We start from the raw sequence: 15,674 nt of genomic DNA on the forward strand, positions 1-15,674 counted from the left end.
GCCCCTTTGTCAAACATCAGCTGACTATATCTATAGGCCCAGTTATTTTTTACCATCATGCATTTGTGTCTGGGCCTAGAATATCTGCTTTATTGAGTTATCTAGAAGCTAGATATATCTACTTGGCCAACAGAAATCTGTTTTAAATCCCAATTCTACTTATTCCCTCAGGAGTTTACTGGGCTGAATTTCCTACACTTCTTGGCACTGCTTCCACTGGATTTATAATTACAACAAATTGCCTTTGTCAGACAATATGACAACACACGTTCATAGTAAGACATGTTCAAATGGAAGGTATTTTCAAAAGTAGGCAATACTTCCACTAAATGTTTCTTATATTACTTATAGCAGATTTCATGGTTCTTCTGGAATCGAGGTGCACCTTTCACATGCAGATTCAGGCCTTTGTTTCAGGAACTGGGGAGCTGGGAGGCTAAAACTTTCCAGAGGTGAAGGTGGCTCATCGTAAAGCCTTAAGTACCCAGCTATGCTTGCTGCAGTCTGGAGATGTCTGCCTCCTGTACTTCCTCCTTCACTTCACCTTTGACAGCTTCTCTCAAGCATGGGATTAAGGAAGTTACATTCCAGCTTCACTTTCCCTGTGATTCTGGGTGAGGAACTGGCTCTCCAGGGACCTTCCCCACACCCCTTGTGGCTTGTCCTGCTCCCTCCTAATTGAGATAAGCCGATGGAAAGATCCTTAAGTGGGCCTTCCAGGAACATGTCCTAATTACCTGGCAGGAGTCTTTTTCATGACTCAGATCTTAGATTTCTTCAGCATTTAGATCCAGATTTTTCATGTGGACACTTCCTTTTTTCATGTTTTCATGTTTTCCATTTTCCTTTTGTTTTTTACTGTAGATAGAAGTACTTATTTCCTATAATGGTATTTCTGGTTGGTTTTAAGGCAGGGGAGTAGAATAAAACTGCTTTTATTCTCTCATATTTATTGAGAAGTCACTGCAATGGACTGAATGTTTGTGTCTCCCCAAAATCTAACCCCTACGTTGAAATCCTAACCCCTAATGTGATGGTATCAGAAGGTGGAGCCTTTGGGAGGTAATCAGGTTACAAGGGTGGAGCCCTCATGGACAGGATTAATGACATCCAAAAGGGACCCCAGAGAGCTCTCGCCCACTTGGTGTGCCTCACGAGGATATAATGAGAAGTCAGAGAATCTACAACCCAGAATAGGGCTTTCACCAGACACTGAATCTGCCAGGGCCTTGATCTTGGACTTCTCAGCCTCCAGGACTATAAGAAACAAGCTTCTGTTGTTTATGAGGAACCTAGTCTATGGTACTTTGTTGTAAAACTCCGAACTGACTGAGATACATAATGACAACATAATATCCATATGTGAAAGGACCATAATTTAATTAGTCCTTTTTTGGTGTGATTGTTTTGCTACAGCAAATCATACTACAATTAAAGTTGTATATATATTTACATGCTAAGATAAATTTCAGAAGCAATTCCTAGGAACAGAATTACTCCCAAAGGGAATGTGCATTTTAAATTTTGATACATATTACAAAATTATTTTTCAAATAGGTTGTACCAATTTTTGCTCCTACGAAGAACATATAAGAGTGTCTGTTTTCTTTAATTTATTTAATATTAAATACTATTATTGATAAAACAGCAAGTCTCAGACTTCTATCCTTAGAAAGGACTGCCTGCAGGGGTGGCCTTTGGCAGGCATCTGGGAACTTGAGTGGCAAACAGTTCTCTACCTGATAAAAATGTTTCCCTAAATGATAAAACTGCTCTAAATGATAAAGTGACTTACTATGCCCAATTTGGCTGTATAAACAATGTAGTTTAGAATGAACACTTGCTTTCCTTCTGGGAGTCTAGATATTTTGTACATGCTAGAGGGGGTGAGTACCTATGTGATCAACCCCCTTATACAAACTTGAGGCAGTATCTAAGGAGGTCGCCTAGTAGATGATGCCTTGCACAATTCGCCTTAACTCTTTACCAGAGTAATTAAGTATAGGCTGCAAAACTTCATGGGGAAAGGACTCTGGAAATGGGTTTCTGAGGAACCTTGTATAGAGTTTTCTCTGGACTTCTCCCTGTGCCCATCTTCTTTTGTGACTTTGCTTGACATCCCCTCACTGTAATGAATCTTAGACATGAATGCAGCTCTGGGCTGAGTCCTGTGTGTCATTCTAATGAATCACTAACCTGGAGGCCATCTCAGTAGCCCCTGACATACTAGCAAACATTTTTACTTGCTACTTCGACAGGTGAAAATGGGATTTAAATTTTTTTATATTTCTTAACTATGACTGAGGATTAGCATATTTTCTGTGACCTAATCCTGTCCTCTGCTGATTTTAATAGACTGTACTTTTAGAGCAGTTATAGGTTCACAGCAAACCTGAGAGTTCTCATATAGCCTCTGCCCTCACACGTGTAAATTTTACAGTAACAACGTAGGGACAATTGGTATGTTTTACAGGGTGTTCTAGACAGGCACACATCTTTTTGATGTTTAACTCTTGTTTGCATTTGGGGACTATATTAATTTTGGCTATTATTTTTGTGTCTATCCACTATACTGAGTTATTTTATTATTTATTGTTTATATTTTCAATCGATTTTCTTGAGTTTTCCAAGATATAATCATAACATGTGGAAAAAATCTTAATTTTGCCATCTGTTTTTTCCCCCAATTTTCATTTCTTTCTCTTTTCAACTATATTGACTAGTACTTACAGATCAGTGTTAACTAACAGTGGAGTAAATGTGCCATCCTGTCTTATTTTTTACTGTAACAGGCATGCTTCTAGTGTTTCATAATTTCAGCATTGTGCTGGCTCTCATTTCGATGTGTCTCTATCTCTATAAAAATTCTTGTCTGCCAGTTTTTCCTTGGTAACATTATTTCAACCTCTTCTTGGAAAAACTGTACCAATGTAATTTCAATCTTCCTTAATTGAAGTGGATTAAAGTGTTCCTTAATTTCAGGGAAGTCTTTTAGTATATGTTTGTGTTTTTATTTTGCTTTTTCAAATCTAATTTTTCTGGTCCTCTCTTAAGAGGCATCCAACTTTCATATAGCGATCTTTTTTGTTTTCTTATCCATCATCTTTTTAAAATCTTACAGTTTACTTGGATGTTTTCAAACTGTCCCATATATCTCTAACTCTTCTCACCACAGAATATTTTTCCACTTTTGGTGCTTCTAACTGAATTTAATTTCTTTTCTTCTTTTATATTTCTCCTATATTTCTTTTCTGGGCTCTGCCAAACTACTTTTAAGCTTATTCAATAAGGTATAATATACATGCACATTTCATTTCCCTGGCCTCATTAGATACGGTATTTCTAATCGAATATAAGCAACTGACAAATAATTACAGATTTTTAAATAGATTTGATGATTTCAAACAACTGGATGGGAATATTAGGCTTTATGCAGTGGTAGGTACTCTCCTAATTATACTTTCAATTGCATAGTCAACATTAAATTAAATGTCTATAGCATGTTAAGTCAGCAACAGCAGGAGAGACCTCAAGTTGCCTTGGAGGCTAATTCAATTAGTTGGTGGGAGACACATAGCTGACATAACTGTAATACTGCTAGAAAAGAGATCAGGAAATCACAATAAGAAGGATAGTCAGAAAAAAAATCAAACAGGGATTGAACTGAAAACCCATGAAATAATCAGAGGTGAATGCACACCACACACACACTTAGAGCCTGGGGGGAACAGGTGGGAGAACAAGCAGCCACTAGCAAGACCATGGTAAGGAGCTGGATTGGTGACACCATCAAGAATGGAAAAGGAGCAAATCACTGTATGGCTGAGACAAGGTCCAGCTGAGTAAGTACAAAGAGGGGAGGGGTAGCAGATACCCTAAAAATTACAACCAAAACAGTGCTATGCTGTGAGAAATCATTATCCTAGATAGGTAAAGCAATTGTTTATTTGTTCACTCATTTATTTAACCCATATCCTGTACTAAAAAGGCTTTCAACCAGCTTTCAAAATTCATAGATCGCAAATCACTGGGCAAGATTGAGTGAAGGAAAATAATGAGGATGAGAAAAAGATAAAGCCAGTGGGGTGTGTTAGTAGACAACCCACATGCCACACAGTCCCATTTACATTTTCAGCAGCCAAAGTAAACAAGGAAATGTGATCTGTTACAAGATTGCCGGGGCCATAAGGAAAACAATCCAGCTGCTCACCAGAAGCACATGGGCTGAGACTACAGAGAAATTTATGTGTTTTTAATCAAGTGAACAGACTGTGTGATGGAGTAGATGACACTTTCAATGTCACTTCTATAATAAATATGATATAAAATTCTGAGTGATGTTACTATAATTTCTCTCAGTTCAGTCCAAATCATAACTGAATAAATATTTCACAGAAAGCAATTATGCAAATGATCCAGATAAGACACTCCCAGATGGTCTGGCTTATCCAAGAGCAAAATTTAGAATATTGAGAACATCATATTCTTTAGATAATCCTCAATGAATAATCCTCAATGAATATTTTCACAATAAATCACAGATGAGAAAGTCTTTCATAATACAGTCATTATTTACCCAGAGATAATTTGACAAATAATTTGTCTAGAAACTGCAACTAATTAATTACATGTTTTCTAAACTGGGCTACTCATGATTAAATACACCCCACTTACCTTAATTTCCGCTGGCTCCCCTTTTCTTCACTGGGGAGAGTTATTCCATTTTATAAAATGTGAAAGAGAATTATTCTTAGGTATAATTGTTGTATAGATTTTGTTTATAGGGTAATTCTGAAAATGCTATAAACTTGACGAGGTTACAAGTGTGCCTTATTTTCACTAAAATAAGCATCTGAATTCAAAATACAAAAACTCCAGCCTCTAAGTAAGTTTTTTATTGTTACAGTATAGGTGGAAACAGCATTATTGACCCATAAAAGGCAGTATTATCTCATGGAGAATTGCTCATTCTCTAGATTTCAACAGGAAAATTTAACTCTAGTGGCATAGTGCCTAAAGATGAACAAAATAGAAGTAATGCCAGGTAATCCACAACAGCTTAAATGCCTGCAAGTGGAAAATGCTGCACTTGGGTGTGTAGCTCATACAAAGGCTGTGCACCTATGAATTCCAGGACTTAGTACTTAAAATGTCTTAAGTACTTTCAAGCCCATGGTCTTGACAGAGAGACAGGGGTAGTTAATGATAATAAAATGTTACCTCAAATCAGCAGCTTTCCCCGTCTTGTTAGTACACATAACTTCTCTAGTCTGATACCCAATCTGGATGTCCCAATATTTGTTCTCCTGTCGGTTCTGTCTGTTTCTAGTTCTCTTTTTCTTAATAAGTTCCCGGGCCTCGGGGTCCTTCACTCCTTTACCTCGGTCCTTTTCCCGTTCTTTATTCTTCCCTCGTCTCCTTGCCTGTCTTACTTGTCTTGAGTGGGGCACTGAGCACGTGCTCCAGGGACCCACTTGCAAGCTGTACATGCTCTCTTCCGTTGCACATGGACTGGACTGGCACACCTGAAACTCCGTCAGGTTGGGGCAGCCAGAGCCTCCGAACTGGGGGGGTGCCACCACATGACGCGTCCGGTGCTGGAGCCCACTGCCACATGTCTTTGAACATTCTGACCAGGCAGAAAACTCAGACACGATGCAATCTTGCTGGCAAGGGATGAGGCAGGCCTGTTCCAGGAGAGGCTTAGGCTCGAAGTACTCACAGATGATATCCTCTGCAGGAATGTCTTTCTCTTTCTGGATGCATGTTATCTCTCTCACTTGAATGCCTTCTTCCCCCTTAACACACTCAGGAGGTTTCTCCAGGCTTTTTGAAATTACAGGCTGACATTGGTTCCAGGGTCCCAGCCTCCAGTCATACAACTCTTTGTGCCAGTCACAAACTTTGAAACAATTCTGCTGGTTACTGGGTCTCTCGGCCTGCTTGCAGTTTGTATGTAATGTTGTCCATCCTTCCACATGAGCACACCACACAGCCCGGGTTTGAATGCCTCCTGGACCACATTCGTCTCCCATGCATCGGCCCCATGGACCTAAAAATGATACAAGAGTTACCAGTGCTACTAGAAAAAAAACCTACAATTTCTTCACATTCCAGAAAGACATTTCAAGATCTAGCACACTCACTTCCCTGAGGTGTTATAAAGCAGGGCTCCGTACATGACTGTTGGGAAATAATCTGCACTCAGAACTTCTGCAAAAGGGGAACTGTGTCACTGAGTATATATAAGGTAACTGCTGGGACAAGCTCACTTTGGGTCCTTTGGGGATTACTAAATGTTTGCTTTTATTCATTCTCTTAACTTTAGGTAGTTAGAGAATCCTTGTTCTTAAAGGACATCAGAAATTAATCACAGTGAAACCCATTACCCTGGCCTCAAAACCATCAAATCCATTTCAGTAATGGGCCAAGAGAATGGCCCCTGGGAAGAACTTAAGCTCCTGCAGGCTCTTCTTTTCCTGAGCAATTAATTGTTTTGTCCAATGTACTCTCTTCCACCTCATTTTCTGTTGTTGTACATAATACTGTATCTTCAAGAGTCTAAGAGGTGTATATGTGTGTGTGTGGAGAAGACAAGTAGTGATTCTACAGCATCTTACTAAGCTGATGGACAGTGACTGTAATGGTGCATGTGGGGGAACTTGGTGATGGGGGGAGTCTAGTAAACATAATGCTCCTTATGTAATTGTACATTAATGATACCAAAATTTAAAAAAGTACTCCCAAAATTAATTTTTTCCCATCTCCCTGGTAAAGTAGAAAGACGGGTAAGAAAATTAAAATTTAATGAAAACACTTTAGTAATTTTTTTGAATGTTGGAGAGATTACTTGGAGTGTTATCAATGTATTCACTTCCTACATACGAACTGTCTGGTATTACAGAGCTGATCTGCGGAGTACTTAAGTCACTGGCTTTAGTATGAAATGTGAGCTTCTTACCTTAGAATCTTTCCCAGCATAGATTGAAACCTACTTATATTTGCATATATATATATTTTAAGGTAGGCAATACAATATTCATGCTTTAATGGGAAAAAATCTGTATTTGTGAAATTGAGAGTTATACTTGGGGTTTTAAAAGAAATATAATGGGCAAAAATTATATGATTTTCACAATGTGATCTGGACAATTGAGGAATTATCTGATGTAGTTGGGAGCCACCTTCAAGAGGTTGTGTGGGAAGATGAGGGCCAGCATGTAGGGTTGGGCTCTAGGGTCTCCCAACCCACCCTACTTCCTCTTCCCTCATGGCTGCTTCTATAAGAGAATCTCCATTCTTATTATTTATTTTTATACATGTTGAAATTATGCATTCGATTTTTGTCCTACAAGAGGGTTCTCCAGCTAAAAAGTGAAAACTACTAAACCAGGCCAACAGATTCACTCTATAGCTGAAAACAGGTGATAAGAAAGGGACATGATTTGCCATGAATTACATCATGAATGAATAACAAAACCACCCTGGACTTCAGGTATGAATTTCGACTTTAAGTTTTATGATTTATCCTAGGTTTTAGAGATTGGGACTAAAATACTCCTATATAAAACAATTTACAAAGAATGAAATATGAAGAATGTGCTTATCTTTAATTTAAATAATGGAGTTGTAACTAGAAAAGAGACTGACTGAAAATATTATGCTAACTAGTCATTATTGCATGAAAATAAGAATTTCAGATTTGGCATACTCATACAATTACTTTATGAAATTCCTATGAAAATAATTATATGGGGATTTAAAAATATGTTTAGGAAAATAGTCTTCCCATAATGTTTATATCACAACTTTATGACCTTATTAAGTCAATTTGTTACATCTGTTAACATTCAATACCTGATGCTATTTTAATCTTATTTTCAATTTGTCAAGTGAAAATATTTATAAGTCTGTTAATTGTCTCAGATATTTCCTATATATCCAGTTTGGGAGTCACAGAACCTAGAACATTTCTCATAAGTGAAGCTAAGACATTTCTCAGTATTATGAAAATTACTCAATAATAATAATTTTACAATGAATTCTACATATCTTTAGTATTTATTCCTTTTCCCCACTGTGCTTGAACAATATAATGATGTTGATTTCCCACTCTAAGTACAACATATAAAGATATGTTTATGTTGGGCAGTCAAGTCGGGAGTAAGCTCTATGTCATTAAATTTCAAAATGCAAGTACCTTGCATTAATTCAGAGCCTAAATCCCAGATGTAATTCAGTATAATTTCTTGCTATTTCACTGTTTCCAATATTTGATATAAATTATGAAATTAGACTGATGAATCAGATTAGGACTACTAAGAAATTAATCTTTTATATTCAAAGTAAAAAAAGAATATATATATAGCAAAATTTTCAATTTGGCACTAAGAAAATATGTACGTAAGTTTAGGTACTGTTATTAATAGGTGTGCTTTAACTAACTGATTAAAATTAATACTTTATTACAGAACTCAGAGAATACAAAATGTGAATTGTTATTGCTGAGTAAAGAAAACACACATACCAAAAACTAAACTCCCAAAACTATGAAGCAGATCTATATGACACCAGCCAACTGCTAAGTTTGAAAATTACCTTAGGTAAAGTAAGGATGGTTGAAATATTAAGCTCTTATAAACCAAATTTTTGTAAAAACTCCAGGCTTATTTCTAAGTTTACTCAAAAATAAAAGTGACTGATGGTTACTTTGAAAATGACTCAAAGCTTAATTGATGACAAATTAAGGAGAGTTCTTTTCTTACACACTCTGAGAAAACCCTGCATGCTTCTCACATAATGCTTATCACAATTTCAGTTAGTTTACTGAATAACTGTAACAGTTAATTACTGAATAACTGCCAATTATTTGTTAATCACATTAGACTGATTCTATAGCCCCTTAAGGACAGAACTTCACCTGCCTTATGCAACATTTGGTTAGATCATGTCTTTTTATTTTGACTAGCTTTTGAATGAATTTCCCCAATTATTTTATTTATAAAAGAGAATTTAGTTTGTTGATCTTAATATACAGAGTGTTACCTGGTTCATGCCAGCAGAAAGAAAGAAACTGACTTCAAGAAAAATTCTACACTATTTAATATACATTGATAATGAGTAAACATTGTTAAAATTCACTTAGATAAATGGGAAAAGCATACATTCTAAATACAATTACAATTCAATTCCTATTCTCAAAATATTATCATCGATTCCTATTAACCATTCCTATTAAATATTACCATAATTCCTATTCATAGATAACACTGTTGGGTTTATTTTATTCCAAGTATATTTACACTGAGAATCAGAAGATAGGATACCCTGAGAAAATTCCATGGAGGTGTATAAAAATCACCACTAGGCTAACAGAAAATAAAATGCATGAAGTTACCAGTGAAAATAGAGGTGGCAGTATAATCACAATTGAACCTAAAGAAAATTTATCCACTTTGCAGTCTTTAACCACTGTCTTATCTTTTCACTGCACCTTGGGTATTGCACATGTGTCCAATTAACGGACCTCTTGAAAAATCAGATCTTTACCACTGTACACCAGATGAAGGGCTATCTACTTCTGTCCTCCAAGCAGTCTTAAAATAATCACACATTGAGTGGAAAGGGGACCACATCTAAAATTGCTCTTGACAGCTAAGAACTGTTAGCCCAATTAACTACCATGTTTCAGCGAGTGCAAATGTTTTAAAGTGCAATTTGAAAGCACACTGCAAACTCTAATAAGGAAAACATGAAGTCCTCTCTGAAGTACAATATGAGATTGTGATACTTAACTCGTATGTCTGCATAAATGTTAAAATGTAATGCTGCATCTCACATTACTAAAAGGGGGAAGTGGTGGGATGGAAAGGGAAAGGTGGTATGTGTGTGTGTACACGTGCACACAGATGAACAAGGAAGGTTTGTTTTAACAAGAACAGAAATAATTTCCATTGGTTTGGAACTTGCTTCTTTTATTGTTCTTGTTCATGATTACATAAAGGGAACTTAGAATCTAATTGTGCAAAACAAAGGATAGGCAGCTTTCTAGTTAAGGCCTTAGATAATATCCTTTTATGAATGGAAACGTACTCCTACATAAAGATTTTTGGATTGTGTTCATTCAGTATCATGTAAAACACTTCTAGGATGTAGGTCAATAAATACATGTATAATATTTAGCCTGACAGATTTTTATATAAGTAAAGAATGGAAGTCTTATTCTACTAAAAGGAAGTTAAAACAAATGTTTATGCACCAAAATATTTATGTAATTGATAGACTCACAAATATTTTCACTTGGAATTGATATGCAAAATTATGCAAAATTGTTATAACAACTTGAAATGAATGCTACTTGGCTTAGTTTTCCATAGGCTAGAGCTTTAAATATAATTCGTTACTTTTGAAAAGTATTGATAAAATAATGAATTTGTTTTTATTCCTGCTAAGGAGGATTTGATAACATGCCTGTTCTCTTCACACCACTCAAAATTCTTTTTTTTTAAGTCTACAAAAGATGGTCTTTTAAATTTAAAATTAGTATTTTGCCCACCATATTCAACACTGTCTTCTAAGACTGTTTTTACTATGTCAAGGGCATGAGAACAATAAAGAGCTGAGTTTATAAAAGACCACATTATTGACAGGTGGCTAGCAACTGTTCCAAAGAGCCTTATAAAAAGATAAACACTATAAAAGGAGCATAAGAAAATTATGCAAACTACTTTCTGTCCTTGTTTGCCACAAAACTCTCAAATGAGCCAGTTTCTTATTTGACTAAACATGTTTGCATCCTTCAAATGAGATAGTGTATTTTCCCTCCTGGATTTGATTATGATACAGTATGTCCTAGTTTACCAAGATCAAGGAGTACACAAACAGCTTAGTAATGTACCAAATTCTGTCTCATGAATGCTGCACAGTGTATTTTTAAATCCATAATACCAGAATTAAAAAAAAATTCTATTCATTTTTACTCAAGCAAATCAGTGTGGAGAAAATTAGAAACTACTGCTAATTAATAGAAAAGAAAATTCCTCATAAATCCCATAAACTAGAAGCAACTAGTCTTCATAATATTTGCTCTTATCCTATTAGGCAATAAAAATATATTTAAATAAATTTGGGATTGGACTATAAGTTGTTTTATAATTTGCTTTGTAACTTTATAATATGCTATGACATGATTCCATTTCAATGGATGTGTGTGAGGGGTCACACACACAAAGAATGAGCCTACTGGACAGTTACTTAATCTTGTTTGCTCTTCATATTTCCACAATTAGATCTATACTATGATTGCATAGTACATTGTATAATTTACCATGATATATCTAATTGATATTCTATTATGGAAATTTAGATCTTTGTTTCTAATTGTTTCCAAGACTAGAAAGAATGCTACAATGAAAATTCATTGTACATTGGTCAGGTAGCTGAGTCCAAAGTTTTGTGAATTTTCAAGCATCTGGTATTTCTAGTGTGCCAAAGTGCCCATCAAAGTGTGTTAGTGTGCCCTCCCACCAACAATTCAGAGTATATATTTTTTCTTGATATCTATAGACTGTTATTTCTCCTGATTTGGGGCACTTTTGGGGAAATCTCATGTGATTATTTCTTTAGAAGGTCCCTCCTTTGACGATTTTGATTATAGTCCTTATACTTTTAAATCCAATCCTTTGGGTACCATGAGCTCCAGAAAGTCCCCAAACCTTCTGGACAACTGATAATATCCTTCCCCTTTTTCAGCACTGAAACATAATTTTGTTTATCGTGTACTCATTTGGTCATTTCACAGGACTTTTGCTGTGGACAGAAGTAAACCCATGGACTTAAAATGTCTGTCTTGAAATCATCCATAGATTGGTAATCCAAATGTCTGGCATACAGTGCCATTCAATATCATACTAACTGATTTAGTTATAAAAATGCACTGTCTAGGAGAACCCTTTGTATAGATATATAACCACAAAAACAATTTTGAATGTTTACTGACCTAAAATAGATAACAATTTCTTTTTAAAGGAAGACAAAGGGAGAGCTTGTAGCTTCTTTGATTTTAATTTAAAATATAACTCTCAAATGATGAATCAATTTGGTGGATAAGGAGAGATCCCTGTGAAGTCAAACTGAGCTTTCATCTTCAATAAGTAATTAAATTTTAATAAAAAATTATATAAGAATATCACATTAAATGTACAGAATTAGAACTAGCTCTTTAAATCTGATGAGAAACTAAATGAAGACTCAGTAACTGGACAGTTAAGTTTGCCAAATATACTGATTTATTTTCAGATTGTCATGTTTGACCTCTTTTAAGAAAATGGCTCATATCCTCTCTGGAGCCTGGTTCCCCTCATTTGTAAAATATAATAGTTACCACGTCAGTAGCTTCTATCATCTCACAACACTATCTGAAACATAATTTAAGTATCAGTGTTATGAAGAATATCTGTGATAAAGTTGTGAAATGCTCTTTTCTCACACAGAAATATTCTCATATTTATGTAACTTAATATTTTAAAGTCTGCAGTCTGCATGCATCAGTGATAATTTCTTCAGGTTACACTCCATTGAAGTCAACAACTGGATTAAAGAGTACGACAATTTTATCATTTAAAAATATATGTTGCCCAACTGATTTTTCAAAGTAACTTGTGGAAATCTACATCCCATCACTATGGTCTCATTAGCATTTTTTTATATATTTTTTAAATTTCATAAATGCAAATCCACTATTGCTTTAATTGAAATCTCACTACATATGATTGTTAAAGGCTGAACATATCTGAATTTTTATCACATTTACCTATTCATTCAACAGATACTTACTGTGGGCTTATAATTTGCTAGGTGCTGTGATAGGCAAGCAAAATAGATATATATTAAGAAAGAACTACATATATCCATCAATAAATGATGGATAAAATGTGGTAAAAACATACAAGATAATATTATTCAGCCTTAAAAAGAATTAAATTCTGACACATGGATGAGGCTTGAAAATTGATAGGAAGTGAAATAAGCCAGACTCAAAATTTGGAAAAATACTGCATTATCTCACTTATGTGAGGTACAGAGAACGGCCAAATTCATAGAAACAGAAGGCAGCATGTTACCAGGAGCTGAGGGAACAAGGGCATGAGAAATTATTATCTGATGGGTCTAGAGTTTCAGTTTGGGATGGTGAAATTCTGGAGATACTTAGCTGTAATGGTTGCACAAAAATGTGAATGTACTTAGCACTACTGAACTGTACACTTAAAAATGGTAAAGTGGCAAATTTTGTATTATTTATATATTTAACCACAATAAAAATATACATAATAACATATATGATATGACAAATTCAGCCAAACTTTATATTCATGCATATAATCCACTGAAACTTAGAGAAACTGTCTGGATATAGTAACATGGTGCCAAGTTTCTGGGAAGTTACTGTTAAATTCAAAGCCTTGGGGAATTCGTAAATTCCTTAGACCTAGAAGCAACTTGAGATCTTCAGGCAAAAAGAGAATGGCCAGTTATAGATCTGATAGACCTTTCCTTGTCTAATTAAACAATGAAAAAAAAAAAGAGTAGCTCATAAATGCCATCATTATCATCTTAGATCCAGTGCCAACCATATTAAATAGGTAATTATCATTAGAAACAATATATCCCAAGTTCTTCTTCTGATGAAGTTGTATTCTTAACTGCATACCTCAACAATTACAATATAGTTTTAGCCTATAATGTGAGATTGTGGCTATGATTTTCACAAAATAGAAAAGAATGACCCCGGCTTCAAGCTCTACTACAAAGTCACAGTAGTCAAGACAATTTGGTACTGGCACAAGAACAGACCCATAACCTAATGGAAGAGACTAGAGAGCCCAGACATAGACCCAAGCATATATGGTCAATTAATATACAATAAAGGAGCCATAGATATACAACAGGGAAATGACAGCCTCTTTAACAACTGGTGTTGGCAAAACTAGACAGCTACATGCAAGAGAATGAAACTAGATTATTGTCTAACCCCATACACAAAAGTAAACTCAAAATGGATCAAAGACCTGAATATAAGTCATGAAACCATAAAACTCTTAGAAGAAATCATAGGCAAAAATCCCCTGAATATAAACATGAGCAACTTTTTCCTTAACACATCTCCTTGGGCAAGGGAAACAAAATGAAAAATGAACAAATTGGACTACATCATGCTAAAAAGCTTCTGTACAGCAAAGGACACCAACAGCAGAACAAAAAGGTGTCTTCCCGTATGGGAGAATATATTTGTAAATGACATATCTGACAAGGGATTAACATCCAAAATATATAAAGAACTCACACACCTCAACACCCAAAAAGCAAATAACCTGATTAAAAAATGGGCAGAGGATATGAAGAGACACTTCTCCAAAGAAGAAATTCAGATGGTGAACAAGCACATGAAACGATGCTCCACATCACTAATTATCAGGGAAATGCAAATTATAACCACAATGAGATATCACCTCACACTAGTTAGGATGGCCAACATGGAAAAGACTAGGAACAACAAATGCTGGCAATGATGCAGAGAAAGGGGAACCCTCCTACACTGCTGGTGGGAATTTAACCTAGTTCAACCATGTGGAAAGCAGCATGGAGGTTCCTAAAAAAAAACTAAAAATAGAAATGCCATTTGACTCAGAAATTCCACTCCTAGGAATTTACCCTAAGAATGTAGGATCCCAGTTTCAAAAAGACATATGCAGCCCTATGTTTATCACAGCACTATTTACAATAGCCAAGAAATGGAAGCAAACTAATGTCCATCAGTAGATGAATGGATAAAGAAAATGTGGTACATATACACAATGGAATATTACTCAGCCATAAGAAGAAACAGATCCTACCATTTGCAACAACATGGGTGGAGCTAAAGGGTATTATGCTCAGTGAAAGCCAGGTGGAGAAAGACAAGTATCAAATGATTTCACTCATGTGTGGAGCATAAGAACAAAGCAAAAACTGAAGGAACAGAACAGCAGCAGACTCTCAGAACCCAAAAAAGGACTAATGGTTACCAAAGGGAAAAGGACTGGGAGGGTGGGTGGGAAGGGAGAAGCAGAATAAGGGGCATTATGATTAGAACACATAACGTGTTGTGGGGGGGCACAGGAAAGGCAGTAAAGCACAGAGAAGACAAGTAGTGACTCTATAGCATCTTACTACACTGATGGACAGTGATTGTAATGGGGTGTGTGGTGGGGACTTGATAGTGGGGGGTATCTAGTAACCACAGTGTTGCTCATGTGATTTTATATTAATGATACCAAAAGAAAAAAGAAAAAAAGAAAAAGAAAATCAGAACAAAATGGAAGTAATAACCTTTTGACAGCTGTACTGTTTCCATCACATATCTTGAAAATGTGTTTTGTTCCTTGATTCTTTAAGGCATTCTTCACCCATACTCTGTTTAACAAATATATACATGTCTGCTATTTCTTATTTTTTTAGAAAGCTCATTTTCAGGTCTATATTACATTTTAGTATTTCCTTGCACATTATGAACTGTTCCTGTAAAATAGGACCAAAGTAGATTTTTCTCCAAATTTTATTTAACAGTAAGGCTCAGGAAAAAAAAAAAAAAGAATGTTAATTTCTTCTTTTCTGGGTCTGGGCTAGACTGGTTCATT

General features: G+C 35.5%; 1 protein-coding gene across 5 annotated transcripts in view; it reads right to left on the reverse strand.

The window, feature by feature from the left end:
- Positions 1–15,674, reverse strand: part of THSD7A (thrombospondin type 1 domain containing 7A) — an 809,828-nt gene that overhangs the window by 257,150 nt on the left and 537,004 nt on the right. For all 5 annotated transcript variants that reach the window (XR_008998498.1, XM_057504555.1, XM_057504554.1 and 2 more), the window contains one exon: positions 5,221–6,052. Coding sequence is in view for 4 of the 5 variants with exons in the window: in XM_057504554.1 (XP_057360537.1) it covers positions 5,221–6,052 (832 nt within the window). In the remaining variant the exon portion in view is untranslated. The remainder of the gene's footprint in view (positions 1–5,220; positions 6,053–15,674) is intronic.

This window comes from Manis pentadactyla, chromosome 7 (assembly GCF_030020395.1).
Source record: "Manis pentadactyla isolate mManPen7 chromosome 7, mManPen7.hap1, whole genome shotgun sequence".
NCBI classification, from domain to species: domain Eukaryota; kingdom Metazoa; phylum Chordata; class Mammalia; order Pholidota; family Manidae; genus Manis; species Manis pentadactyla.